We start from the raw sequence: 15,013 nt of genomic DNA, 5'->3' as shown, positions 1-15,013 counted from the left end.
ATCTCTCTATTATTTTGATATTAGGCCAGTTTCTCTTCTGGAATAAATCAGCATACATCCACTGACTTACACCACATGAGGATCTGACCCTCATTGTTTAAATAATATTCAGCATAATACAAAGACTCACCTTTAATTTTTGTATTTACTTTACAGAGTCAGGATTACATAAAAAGTCCCACTTTTACTCCCACAACTGGGCGTCATGAACACGGACTTTTCAACCTGTATCATGCAATGGATAGTGCCAGCCATTTGCACGTTCTAGTTGTCAAGGAGTATGAAATGGCTATATATAAAAAGTACTGGCCGAACCACATCATGCTAGTGCTGCCGAGTATTTTCAACAGTGCTGGAGTAGGTAGGTATTGGGGGGGAAAGGTAAAACGTGTGTTTGTTTGTAATATGTACATATGCCCTCACTGAGAGTTTTATACTATTTCAAAAAGCGATCTCTAGGGTAGTTACATTCTTCCAATTTCTAAATGACATCCGTGCAGCAAAATATACCTCACTACCTATACTGTGCTTCAGAAACTACACACTCCTTTACTGCAATGGGTGGTTCTCTCTATTGTACCCCAAATAGAAGCAAAAAAGTCATTCATACTTAACCCTATAATGCAAACATTTGTGAAGTAGACTTGTGCACTCCGGGGTAGTTTCTCCTTGCTACAGCATGCAGTAGAGGATCTTGGCCACAGGGCATTTGCCAGTGGGAGGAACTGCAGCATCTCAAGGCAGTGGAACTTGAGTAGGGCTCGTAGCTAGCTAGCATAGCCTTTAATGAGTTTGGTGCTGGGCTCCACCGAAACCAAAATAGAACCGGATTGCTGGCATGTAAAATTAAGAAGGTCGTAGAGCAGTTTTAAACTAAGGGCTGGGGGAAAGCTGACAGGTGTGGAGGAACACGCGGTTCGGACAGAGACATCCCTTAGGGGAGGATCTATTAATGGAAATTCTCTATATGCTAGTAAGGAGGAGAAGAGGGAAGAGGATAAAATATGGGTAGGATCTGATGAGAAACAGTCAAATGAAGAGTCCCATTCAATTACATCACATAGTGGCAGACAGCTAAAAAGTGACAGTTTTTAAAGTGCTTATATACAAATGCTAGAAGTCTAAATAGTAACATGGGTGAACTTGAGTATCTCATATTAAATGAGGATATTGATGTAATAGGCAACACAGAAACTTGGTGGAATGAGGGTAATCAATGGGACAAAGGTACAAAATATATCCAAAGGACAGAATACATCATACTGGTGGGGGAGTGGCACTACATATAAAAGAAAGCATAGAGTCCAATGAAATAAAAATCTTAAATGAACCAAGCTGTGCCATAGAATCTCTATGGATAGTAATTCCATGCTTGAATAATAAAAATATAGCAGCAGGGATATGCTACCGACCACCTGACCAGGATGGCAGTAGTGATTGTGAAATGAATTTGAAGAACAGCTAGCCAAAGACTCAAAAGGTAACAGCAAAATTATTTTTAAGTACATCAGAAGCAGGAAGCCTGCTAAACGACCAGTGGTGCCACTGAATGATCAAGATGGTAAAGGAGCACTCAAGGAAGATAAGGCTATTGAGAAGAAACTAAATGAATTATTTGCATCAGTCTTCACAGCTGAGGATGTTGGCAAGATTCCCAAACCTGAGCCATTCCTTTTAGGTTATAAATCTGAGGAACTGTTCTAGATTGAGGTGTCATTAGAGGAGGTTTTGGAACAAATTGATAAATTAAAAAGTAATAAGTCACCAGGACCAGATGGTATTCATGCAAGAGTTCTGAAGGAACTCAAATGTGAAATTGCAGAACTACTAACTGTGGTATGTAAGCTATCATTTAAATCAGCTTCTATACCTGATGTCTGGAGGATAGCTAATGTGATGCCAATTTTTAAAAAATGCTCCAGAGGTGATCCTGGCAATTACAGGCTGCAAAGCCTAACTTCAGCACCAGGCAAATTGGTTGAAACTATAGAAAAGAACAGAAATATCAGACACACAGATGAATATGATTAGTTGGGGAAGAGTCAACATGATTTTTGTAAAGGGAAATCATGCCTCACCAATCTACTAGAATTCTTTGAGGGGGTCAACAAGCATGTGGACAAGGATGACCCAGTGGATATAGTGTACTTTGATTTTCAGAAAGCTTTTGATGAGGTCCCTCATCAAAGGTTCTTAAGCAAAGTAAGTGGTCATGGGATAAGAGGGAAGGTCCTCTCCTGGATCTTAGTTAAAAGATATGAAATAAAAGGTAGATGGTCAGTTTTCAGAATGGAGAGGGGTAAATAGTGGTGTCTCCCAGGGGGTCTGTACTGGGACCAATACTGTTCAACATATTCATAAATGATCTGGAAAAAGGGATAAACAGTTATGTGGCAAAATTTGCAGATGATACAAAACTACTCAAGATAGTTAAATCCAAAGCAAACTGTGAAGAGTTACAAAGGGATCTGTCAAAAATGGGTGACTGGGCAACAAAATGGCAGGTGAAATTCCATGTTGATAAATGCAAAGTTATGCACATTGGAAAACATAATCCCAACTATAAAATGATGGGGTCTAAATTAGATGTTACTGCTCAAGAAAAAGATTTTGGAGTCATTGTGGATAGTTCTCTGAAAATATCTACTCAGTGTGCAGCATCAGTCAAAAAAGCTAATAAAATGTTGGGAATCATTAGGAAAGGGATAAATAATAAGACAGAAAATACACATTGAATACTGCGTGCAGATCTGGTCACCTCATCTCAAAAAAGATATATTGGAATTGGAAAAGGTACAGAAAAGGGCAACTAAAATGATTAGGGGTATGGAAAAGCTTCCATATAAGGAGAGATTAATAAGACAGGGACTTTTCAGCTTGAAAAAGACGACGACTAAGGGGAGATATGATAGAGATCTCTAAAAACATGACTGGTGTGGAGAAAGTAAATAAGGAAGTGTTATTTTCTCCTTCTCATAACACAAGAACTAGGGGTCACCAAATGAAATTAATTGGCAGCAGGTTTAAAATGAAGAAAAGGAAGTATTTCTTCACACGACACACAGTGAACCTGTGGAACTCATTGCCAGAGGATGTTTTAAGGCCAAGACAGTAACAGGGTTCAAAAATGAACTAGATAAGTTCATGGAGCATAGGTCCATCAATGGCTATTAGCCAGAGGCTGAGAATGGCTGACGAGATGGATCACTTGATTACCTGTTCTGTTCATTTCCTCTGAAGCACCTGGCATTGGCCACTGTCAGAAGACAGGACACTGGGCTAGATGGACCATTGGTCTGACACAGTATGGCTGTTCTTATGTAAGAAGGCACTGGATATGTGCATCTCTGAGGCTGCCTTTGCCAGAAGGGTGTCTACGGTACACTCAGAGTCTGCTCTGGTGGGACCCCCAAGGTAGACAGGCAGACGGAATTATGGCTGTCCTGACCTAGGTGGGTCCATGCAGTTACTGGTGCCAGGAGGTGCCAGTGGAGGTAAATCTGTCTCTCGTAGTTTAAAAGAATCACATAAATTCCCACCACAAAAATCAAAACTCATCTTTTTAGTATTCCTAGTGGTGTCCCATGCAGCCTGAGCAGCCTTCTGAGCTGACCCCTGTCAACTCAGCTGCATTTGGTAGGGGATGGCGATAAATTGACTTTGAAGTGCTTAAATCATCAACCTTCAGAGTGAGTGAACCACACTCTGTGTTCCATGAATATTTGAAATGTTTGCATTTATCAACAAACAACGCCCGCCCCTGCCATCTCCCATCCCAGAATTTTCCTCTCATTTCTGTTGGTTTTGGTTTCAGGTGCTGCACACTTTCTAATAAAAGAGCTGTCTTATCATAATCTGGAACTAGAACGAAATCGACAAGAAGAACTGGGGATTAAACCCCAGGATATCTGGCCTTTCATTGTCATTTTGGATGATTCATGTGTTATGTGGAATGCAGTAGAAGTTGATTGTTCAGGAGACAGAAAGAGGTAAAACAGCACAATTAAGGAACATGATTTTTTCAGCTGATCCCTTTAAACTCTCATTACATATGACATCATGGAAACAGCAAGGCTTTTATTCTGTGTAACAAGTAGGGAATAATAATAATAATAATAATATTTGCCTGGTGACAGAGAAATATTTCCTTATATGTTTGTCTGCATGTAACCCAAAGTTAAGTGCTCATCTGTGCCCAGTCTATAGCCTCAGCTGACAGCGTGGCTCTTCATTTCAAGCTGTAGTGACTCATGCTTTTGGCTCTGAAGTTCTGTGGTTCATTCCCTACTGTGTTGGCTAAGATGGGTGGCAATCACATGTACAGTTGATTTGGATACAGCGATGATATGAGGATGGACACATGTGGACGGACTTTAAGCAGCAGACCAGAACTTTTATTAAACTTTAACACAGGGGAGGGGCACGACCGGCCCATGATCCACACTCTCCTGTACCAGGCATTTAAGTGGTTCCAGTGCAGGGGTTACAGGGCTCCTACCATATGACCCCTAACTCAGGGTAGGTTCTCCTCAGTCTACCCCCTCCCAGGACTCAGCTCTGAGTCCCACCCCTTCCACCACCCACAAGAGGGACAGAGGATGCAGAAGGATGGAGATGTTGTGTCACAAGGTCTGACTTCAGCCCATAAGGATTACAAAGTCTCCCCCTATCCCATGAGCCCAAGGCCCATCAGGAAAATCCTAGGTCTTTTACCTCTGAGAACCATTTACTGTATCCTTTTAACCACACTGGAAACTGGCCACAAGTTGTGACAAATTAAGAATTCAACCAAGTACCTCAGTTAGGAACCAAGCACATTCGTACTTAACCTACTGTGGCTTGAAGGTGCTGTGATGAAAAACTCCCTGTCCCTCTGTCAGTTGGCCCTATCAGAGAAGATAATCCTTCCTGACCCCCAAAGGTGTAACGGCTAGACCCCGCAGCATTGGTTGGTCGGATTCTCATTCCTAGCTCAGGGTGGATAGGGTGGAACAGAGCCAAAAGAGGCTTCCTATGGCACTGGAGCTTGGAGATGCAGGCCAGTCAGCCCCTCTCCCCCCTGACTGGCCAATGGGTTCCAGAGACTACCCGGGGGGGGGGGGGGAGCTACTTAGTGTCCCTCAGCAAGCATCCCCCTCCCTTGCTTCCAGGGCTGTCCCCCTTGCTGCCCCCCCATTAAGTTCACCCAGCTATTGAGGCAGATGGGCTACATTCTGGGTAAGATTTTTCGAAGGAACTAAGGGAGTTAATTGAAATTGAATAGGAGTTGGTCACCTGCCTCGCTTTGGCTCCTTTGCTAGTCCCAGCCTAGATGACTTGTTAAAATATCTTCTTCTTTAGTTAGTTCTGCAAATGATAAAACAAGTCTCCTGGCTTTTTAAAACAATACTCGCATGGGGCAATTTTATTTCTTACCAGAGCCGTGCTAAATTCAACAGCTTTGCTTTGCAGGGATTTGGAGAAATCTTTTCTTCTATTTCGATTCGTATGTTTCAGACCCTACTGATTTTCCATCAACCCCCACAACAAAAACAAAGCTCAGTCAAAACTAAGAAGTTCCATGTTGTTTTGTGATGGGCTAATAGTAAACTACAAGCCACAAGTCTTCCCAGGTTCCTTTGGAGCAGGAGTCAGGTTAACTTAAAAATTTACAAACCATAGTGACCATATTGAGAAATCCCGGCTGAGTTTCAAACCTGTAATGTCAGCCCAAACTAAATGAGCTTTAGGTAGTTTCAGATTGTGATTAGAACTGAAGGTGAGGAGGAAGGTCTAGCATCACCGCTGCCTGGTAAATGTGCTCATATTTATAACTATTGTAAGATACTGCTCAGGTGAGCTGGAGGCTGATTATTTTTTGTTTTGAATTTGAAACATTTTTTCCAACCTACTATAGTGAATATACATGGACCGAAAGGAACGTTTCCTTGAAGCAAATTCTGCAACATATTGAAGCAACCCCTAATGTCACTCACTATGCCTTGATTGGGATGAGGAAATGGTTTAGTAAAACAAACAGTGATGAAATCAGGGAACCATTCTCCTGTTGCCATGTACATGACTTCATCATGCTGAATGTGGATCTGACTCAGAATGTACAATATAACCAGAACAGGTGAGTGTTCCATGGGAGCCTGTAATGTAGAGCAAGAACCAAATCATGCAGCTGTTGATTAAGCCATTTACTTCTTGTCCTACCTTCCGTGGACATGGAGAACAATTGATCACCATCCTCTTTATAACAGCCCTTAACATATTTGAAGACTGTTATTGGGTCTCCCCTCATTCTTTGTTTCTCAAAACTAAACATGCCCAGTTTTTTTAATCTTTCCTCACAGGTCAGGTTCTCTAAACCTTTTATCATTTTTGCTGCTCTCCTCTGGACTTTCTTCAGTTTATCCACTTATTTCCTTAAGTGTAAGGCCCAGAATTGAACACAGTACTCCAGCTATGGCCTCACCAGTGCCTAGTAGAGTGGGACAGTTACCTCCAGTGTCTTACATAAGACATTCCTGTTAATAATCCCCAGAATGATGTCAACCTTTTTTGCAGCTGCATCATGTTTTTGGTTCACATTCAATTTATAACTTCCAAATCTTTTTCAGTAGCATTACTACCTAGCCAGTTATTCCCCATTTTCTAGTTGTGCATTTGATTTTTCCTTCCTAAATGTTAGTACTTTCACACTTGTCTTTATGGAATTTTATCTTGTTGATTTCAGACCAATTCTCTAATTTGTCATGGTTGTTTTGAATTTTAATCCTGTCTTTCAAAGTGCTTGCAACCTTTCCCAACTTGGTATCATCTGCAAACTTTATAAGCATGCTCTCCACTCCATTATAAGTCGTTAATTAAAATATTGAATAGTACTGATCCCAATAATGTAATAAAGCAAAGTAATATCAATGCATAGAATGATGCAAAAATGTCAAGAATAAGGTTTAATGCCAGTGCATACTAGCAATACTTAACCTGTGGGTGTTAAATCACTGGTGACTCACCGTATCTGAGTGTCTGTATATCTGCTAATGTTCAATAACAAGCAGTGTTTATTAATAGCTGTGGTTTCCACTCCTGCTAGATTTATGTGCGATGATGTTGATTTCAACCTGCGTGCCCACAGCGCCGGTCTTCTGATCTGTCGGTTCAATCGCTTCAGTGTCATGAAGAAGCAAATTGCAGTAGGAGGCCAGAGGTCCTTTCATATTAAGTCTAAGGTAAGATTTGATAATTATGTTTCATTGTTGTTAGTTATTTGTTTGTGCAGTCATTAACCTTTAATGTAGCGAGCTGAGGTTTCATGGTGAATGTTTCATTGCCAGAGATGGGACATGTGTGTCATTAGATTTTTTTTTTAACATGGAACTACTGGAACCCAAATTCCCATGGAATAAATATACCTTTACCTTTAGTGAGTAATCCTCCTGTGAAATGTCTTAAATCATAGTTTTTTTCCAAACAAGAAAATCTTTCACTGTGAATTTGACGTAGAGCTGTTCTACAGTGTTACGCAATAACTCCTCCTTACACAGCTTCATATTCAGGAAGAACTTTGGATTCAAAGCAGAATCCAAAAATGCTATTTAAATACAATTAAAATTAAGTTTTTCAGGGACAGCTAATACCTTTGGGAGTTTTGAATAACCTTTTTTTGGTCACTATATGCATTTTGGATTTGTGTGACAGAGGTGCATTTTGTACGATCCAAAATTCAGATGGTTGGGGTTTAGATAACCGGGATTTATCTATATCACAGTTTTTTTCCATGTAGGTAGCTGAAACTCCTGTTTCAACCACACCTGCTCAGTACATCTGTGCTCCTGACAGCAAGCATACCTTCTTGGCAGCACCTGCTCAACTGTTGCTTGAAAAATACCTCCAGTACCACAGCCATCGCTTCTTCCCTCTCTCACTGAAAAATTATAGCCATCCAGTGCTATCTGTGGACTGTTACCTTAACTTAGGACCACAGGTACTGAACAAAATGATCTTCAAGTAGCTCTGCAGTTTAGGCAGATATTTAACCCAAGAGTTGTAATAATTCTCTAATATAGACCTTTGGGAATTTTACATGGCCCCCTGAACAATACAATATGATAGATTATTGTGATCTTAAAAAAATCAATTTATAAGTTATAAACAGAAAATGAATTATTAGAAGCTATGAACAAATATGTACAGGAAAAATACACTGAGAACAATCCGACAGTTATAGTAAGAATAGTTATAGTACAGTCATTTAGTCTGTGTTTTCTATTCAGGTCTGAATTACCAGTGTCTCAGAATTTTTTCCCCATGTATATTTCCTCAACTTAATATAATAACTTGACCATTTATATAGCCCTTTCCTCCTGCAAAGCATTTTACAAATATTAAGCAGTACTCAAAGCACTATGTAAGCTACAAGGTACATTTTGTTATCCCAATTTATTAATGGGGAAACTGAAGCCAAGAAGCGAATGGCACACACAGAGTCAGTGTAAGAACTAAGATTGGAACTCAGGAGTTCCTGCTCCCAGTCCTGTGCTCAGACCCTGCTCCCAAAAGCCAGATATGTATTTGTATGAGCTGAATGGTCCAATAGAGCAAATGCTTATGGACATGCATAACTTGAATCACATATATAATTCCATTGGCACATGAGTAAAATTATGTGTTGAACCATTACAGCTCTTTGAGGGTGTGGATATGGATGGGTGTATACCCACACATACACAAACATGCAAGACATCCCACAGATTTTTTGTTTTTGTTTTTTACGGGGAGGAACAGTTGCTGCGGCTTGTGAATCCTACCAGCTCTACTTAGCTCTTCTATAGCACTTTTTCTCAGGGGAGGGATTTTTATTTGGGATGTGGGGGGCAGTGAGGAAGCTCACAAATGGTTGATCATGAAGGCCATTAGAAAGCATTTCTAACCCTGAAACTGTTGCAGACATTCACACCTCTGTGCAAAGCCCTAACAAGCAACCCTGAAGTCTGAGGAGAATTAATTTCTGATTCCTCTTTCCTCCAATCAGATTGCCGTTTGCTACGTGAGTTCCCGGCCTCACTCTCTGAACATCAGTTGCTCTGGTTTGATGTTTAGTGGACTCCTGCTTTACCTCTGCGACTCCTTCGTTGTAGCTAGCTTTTTGAAAAAGTTTCACTTCCTGAAAGGTGAGCTACAGAAATATGGTTAGAAATTGCAGTGTCTGCCTGGTCTGGGGTTGCCAAATCCACCCCTGGGCAGAAATTAAATCATGTTTTGCTGTTGTACATCCACCTCTCCCCATTTTGGATCACACCAATCCAGCGCTACGGCTGATTAATACATACATCATCATACAAGTGTTAGCAGTTTTATTGATTTCTGAAATTAGGCGGGCACTGTTGTGTACATACCATTACGTTGCCTAATGTATATTCATAACTACTCAGTGCGTGTTTACAGACTGGGTATTTGTGTGCATGCAATAGGCATGCCTCACTATATGCCTGCAGTTCTGTCCCTCAAAATCTTATCCATAAGATTCTACTCAGTATATCTTGGAATAAAAGTGGGTTGTTTATTATTAACTAAGAACCAACTTAGTCTTCAAGGTTCCAGACTGACAGCATTGGCGACTGATACCCTCTGCGTACAAATAAGCAGATGTATTGCCAGCTTCCCTCATGCTTTCCTGCCACTGTGTCTTATCTACTTTGGGGATTTTTCCCAATTACAGCTAACAGTGGCCAGTCACTGGTGCAGCTGCACTGTTGCAAATTTGTATACAGGCAAAGCTACTATAAACTGCCATTTGGATCAGTGCATAATTGCAAGCAGGGGTATGCTGGACTGACACAAGTGATAGAGTATAGTGCTCGTGCTGCTGCAGTAGTAGTTGGATACTGAAGACTGAATTCTGAAGTGTAGACAAGGCTTTAATCTTGACCTGTAGGAACCATCTTTAGAAGTGGAAGTTAGCTAAGTTTCCATCTCCAGCAGGAGGATGTAATGCTCCCTGAATCAGAGGGTGCTGTTCCCTTTCCCCCTAAGTGATGGATAACTAAGGGGTTCGCTACCCTTCTTTTTATAGTCCAGTAAACCCTTTAAATATATTCTTCTGAAGAGTAGTCCCAGATAAAGTTCTTCTCCTCTGCTGTCCATCACTTCCTTTTGACTTCCCTTCCCTCTGTTGGCTCATGTGTAAATGTAACTTTCATTATCTCTGGCCTCACCTTGCTCAATTGATGCTAGAGAAACAAGCAAAACCACATTCCTTTGTCTAGGACAGATTTGTTTATCAAGTCTGCCCCCAAAACATATTCTAGGAATGTATTTCCAGCAGACATACATAACTCCTTACACACTATCCACACACAGATCATGCGATGATATTCATGACCAGTGTGTCACCAGCTTTCATTTGAGACCTTACTCAATGCACTTTTATCGTACAGTAATATTGTATAGAATCAGTTGATTCAATTGTTTATTCTTTGGGGTTTAGATCCTTTGTTCTCCCCATGATTTCTCTGGACTCTTATTGTCCACAGTTATTCATTCCAAACAAAAATATTGCTGATCTAGGATTCTGGTCTCAAATGGCACATAGTGATATAGGTCTAGATTCTTCCAGCCTTATCCTGAGTAGTACCTTAGGCCACAGCACTTAAACATGTGCTTGAATGCTCTGCTGAGCAAGAAAGGACTTACGAACGTACTTAAAGTTAAAATTAAGCCAAGCTTAAGTATCCACCACCTAAATCTGTTTTAAGATGTAGATGCTTTGCTGAGTTAGGACCCCATAGTCCCACTGCAATCAGGGAGGTACTACTTAGTGTGAATAAGGGTATGAAAATCTGGCCCAAGGAACTGTCACAAATGTAAGGCTTGATCCTGATCTATCTAAAGGACTAGATGGGTCCCATTATCATAAAATCTGAGCACCTCACAACCTTTAATGTATTTATCCTCACAACACCCGTGAGGTACACAACCATTACCCAAACTACGCGCCACTGGACTTCAGCACCTGGCCAGCAGGCCACTGGCCGATGCAATGGCCATAGTGGAACCCGTGGGGCTTTCTCCCAGTACCAGGCCCCTTCTTCCACTGCTCCTTCTCGGTGGCTTCAGGGAGGCAGACACCATCCTGTCCTACTTGACACTGGATCCTGACTCCGATATCAACCCTGGTACCGATGCCAACGAGATGGCCTAGGTGGAGGTGGCCAAAGCAGAGGAAGAGGAAAGAACCCATCCATGAACTCTGAGTCCACCTCCAGGGGTACTGCTTGTGAGTCACCGAGCACAGAATGGATGTGAACAAGCACTCAAAGAAGGAAAAACAGTTACTAACCTTCCATAACTTTGGTTCTTCAAGATGTGTTGCTCATGTCCATTCCATGACCCGCCCTTCTACCCTGCTGTCTTAGTTACTGGCAAGAAGGAACTGAGGGCATGGGGCCGGTGATGCCCTTTATACCAGCGCATATGTGCATGACTCCAGAGGGTGCTAGAGCTGGCCCTACGGATACCACTGAGGGAAAAATCTCTGGCAACTGCGCATGCAGTGCGTACATACCCAGCCTGGAATGGACATGAACAACACATCTTGAATAACAACAGTTATGGAAGGTTAGTAACTGTTTTTTCCTAAGTCCCACACTAGCACCCTATCCACTGAGCCATCCTTCCTATCTCTTCCAGGCACAGAATTCCCACTGAAGTCAACTGAGAGCTTGCAGGACCAGGTTGATGCTTTAGAAAATAAAACAAAACACTCCTAATTGTTTGTTTGAATCATTTCTGCAGGTGCCACCTTGTGTGTAATTTGCCAAGACCGCAATTCTCTTCGCCAGACTGTTGTCCGGCTAGAACTGGAAGATGAATGGCAGTTCCGACTGAGGGATGAATTCCAAACTGCCAACGCCAAAGAGGACAGGCCACTTTTTTTTCTGACTGGACGACATATCTGATAGAACACGAGCAGGCTTCCTGAAGTGACTAACCAGAAGGGGAATACAAGAGGCTGAATTCTCACCTGTCATAAAAAAAAACATTTGAAAGGCTCTGTGCACTGAACATTCAAGCACATGTTTCCTGAGAAGCCATCAGTTGAGCATTTTTTAAATATTTTTATTAAAATGATATTTAATCAACTAATGTATGTTTATATTTCCAAGCATTGGAAGTGACTCTTCTAATTTAATTAACCAGTAGAAGTAATTCCTGATACCTGGGAAAGAAGTACTGACTTATTACTTCACATGGTGGAAACATTTCTGGATAAGAAGAACAAACAGAGAGCACACAAAATGTTTCAAAATTAAGATGTTTAGAAACAGTTTTGTACGATTAGGGAATGTAAATTTAGGGATTGTATATTTAGGGAAATAGGGAATGTAAATTTAGAAGTAGATTTTGTTCTTTTTAAGTCTTATTTATCTAGAAGTCAGCACAAGACATCAGACCAAATATCGGATTTTACAGGAAATTTTACATTCTGGTAGTACATTGCTACTGATTGATACAGAGAGGCTTTTTATACCGAGAATCGTAAAATATATATTTTTATGTGATGGGAACTGATTGCAACCATAACTATGGAGTGAGTGCCACACTGGATAATTTTATTATACAGGAATTTGGGGGTGGCGGTGTAATTAGGATGCCTGTGCTTGGTTGATCAAGAAAGAGAACTTTGAAAGTAGAATTAAGAAAGAAGATGTGAACATTTATTCCAGAAAATTTAAGTATCTGGGACAAAGTCTAAGATAGCTGAAGAGAACTAAAGGGAAGGTTAACAAGAACCAAACTTTGAGCTAAATAATTTTGAGCTAAGTGAACTGGTGCTTTCAGTTACAAATGAATTTGTTGCACTGGCTTAAGACTTCAAACTAGGCCACCAGGCAATTAAGACGGCAGATGCATATAGTATTGAAGTCCAATCTCAAAATATCTGACCAGAATGCTTTCTTGCTAAAGCACTTCAAATGAGCTGGGCAGTCAGGGTTGCATCTTTGAGGCATATATGTCAAAATCTAAGAGGATGATTAGAAAATGCATCATGCAGTTTTGCACACTGGCCTGTTAGACGTACTCCCCAAAACCGCCATCTCAGAACTTCATTTTTGGCCTTATAGTCAGTGGCTGTGATCTTTGGCTTGGCCTACACAGCCTATGCCAGATGTTGGCAGAAAAGGTGGCACAAAAGTCACCAGAAACCCTTTAAAATATGTCAATCCTCCCTTGACTGGCTACACCATCTATAGGATCATGTTGTGCTGGGGGAGCAGCATTCAATGACTATAACACATTTGAGGGATTGTAACTAAGACACTAATAATCTGTGCCAAAGAGCTGACTTAGATTTATTTGCAGGGAATAAAAATAAATTAAGTGATTGTGAGAGATTTAGGCTAATGTTTACATAATTGTTTTGGTAGAAAGTGATATCCTTGTATATTTCATTGTGCTTCTTTTGGAGTGAGAACTTCCTTTGTTTAGTTTTGTTTTATTCTGTGTAAATAGTATCTCCTGTGCAGTTTCCCTCCATTTGATTAGTTAATTTAAACTTTTTAAAGGGTTGTAATATTCAAGTCTTGCTCATCCTTTATAAATAAAATATGTAATGCATGGACAGGTGTTTGGTGATGTATGACCACAGTCAAGTGCTCTCACTTATTAGGGAAAATTGTATTGGCAAAAGAAAGCCAATAAGACTAGGATTGTCCTGCATGCATCACGAGGAAATGTAATGCTGTTTAACACATACTACAAGCTTTCAATGGTTCAGGACTTTTTGGATAAATCCAGGACTATGGATGCAGGGATCTCATGACATACACGCATAAAACAAGCTTTGAAAAGAGTTAAAAATATTAATCAAAATCAACTTTTTGTAAATGCAATCTCTGTATCTTGGGTCTTTAGTCATAAAATCTGCTTCACAAGTCTTTTAAATCTGCATTTTCTTCACATGATGATCTTAAATATTCAGTGATATCATGCATAATCTGAAAAGGAGTCGTTAAGTATTAGTGGCATTAGAACACAAAGTTTTTCATCTCTGTGTTTTCATAAGGGCTTGCATTATAAATTCAGTTTTCCTTGTATGGTTGACCATTTGTTTGGTATTTCCTGCCATGAATATACTGGGAAGAGTCTTTAAAACAGATGTGGTAAAGAAATGCAGCAATGTTTGGCAAATTCATGAAGGATTTCTTGGTCATCTGGTAATTCTATCTATCCTGCCATCCTTCTTTCTTTCTCTTCTTTCTTTCTAAACAAACAAAAAATAATTAGTTTAACCTACAAGTGAGTGTTTGCCATAGATCCCTCCTCTTGTGGGTTACATTAGCAATAGCCAAACCTTGCGGTATGACCCTGAGCACAGACATTTCAACAAATATCTGTGAGATAGAAAAGTATAATACAGCCTCCAAATAAAGCAAACAAGTAATATTTTTTCATGAAGATTAGTCTAATGGTTATACTAGGGCCTGGGATTCAGGAGATCTGTATTCTATTCCTGACTTTGAGCAGATCATTGAATCTCCCTGTGCCTCAGTTTCTGCATTCATAAAATAGATGTATTAATACGTAACATCGTGGGGAGGTTTTGAAGCTTAATTTTTTTATGTTTGTAATGTGTTTTGAGATGCGTAGCTAGAAGGCATTAGAGAATTGCAAAATAAATTAACTGATTACTTGGTTGAAAAGTTCTTCCTGTCAAAAGGGATTGGATTGAGTCCCCCAGGAATAAAATAATTACAACATTTTAGAATTTCAACAACAAAAGAAAATTGCCTGCATCTTAAAACTTCTAGGGTTGCAAAGTGTTCCAAGTATAGAACAAGTTAATTGGGAACAGTTTAAAAAAAGTAGTTCCTACATAGGATACTTAATTGATTGGTGTCATGAAACTGTAGTTCAGTGTTACTTGTTCTGAACTATATTTATGTGCCAAAGTAAAATGGATCCAGCAGAGATGTGTGGAAGGGCCAATCATATGGTACAGGTCCCCGGATCCGACCGAAGTCAC

The 15,013-nt window shown here is 40.3% G+C and overlaps 1 protein-coding gene across 3 annotated transcripts in view; it reads left to right on the top strand.

Annotated features, from left to right (window-relative positions):
* GREB1 (growth regulating estrogen receptor binding 1) overlaps positions 1 to 13,607 on the top strand; it is a 93,284-nt gene extending 79,677 nt beyond the window's left edge. Inside the window, exons 27-33 of one of the 3 annotated variants that reach the window (XM_067544756.1) lie at positions 157 to 361; positions 3,815 to 3,989; positions 5,897 to 6,115; positions 7,082 to 7,217; positions 7,772 to 7,972; positions 9,020 to 9,158; positions 11,782 to 13,607. In XM_067544756.1, the coding sequence (XP_067400857.1) occupies positions 157 to 361; positions 3,815 to 3,989; positions 5,897 to 6,115; positions 7,082 to 7,217; positions 7,772 to 7,972; positions 9,020 to 9,158; positions 11,782 to 11,945 (1,239 nt within the window). In that variant the 3' untranslated portion in view covers positions 11,946 to 13,607. Of the gene's footprint in view, positions 1 to 156; positions 362 to 3,814; positions 3,990 to 5,896; positions 6,116 to 7,081; positions 7,218 to 7,771; positions 7,973 to 9,019; positions 9,159 to 11,781 lie in introns of those variants that run through there. The other 2 variants (XM_067544757.1, XM_067544758.1) reach the window with 2 other exon arrangements.
* The last annotated feature ends 1,406 nt before the right edge of the window (positions 13,608 to 15,013 follow it).

Source organism: Emydura macquarii, unplaced genomic scaffold, assembly GCF_026122565.2.
Source record: "Emydura macquarii macquarii isolate MOO-44397 ecotype Brisbane River unplaced genomic scaffold, CSIRO-AGI_Emac_v2 contig_1027, whole genome shotgun sequence".
Taxonomy (NCBI): Eukaryota; Metazoa; Chordata; order Testudines; family Chelidae; genus Emydura; species Emydura macquarii.
The sequence above is the reverse complement of the archived record's forward strand: the minus strand, read 5'-3'. Positions and strand labels throughout refer to the sequence as shown.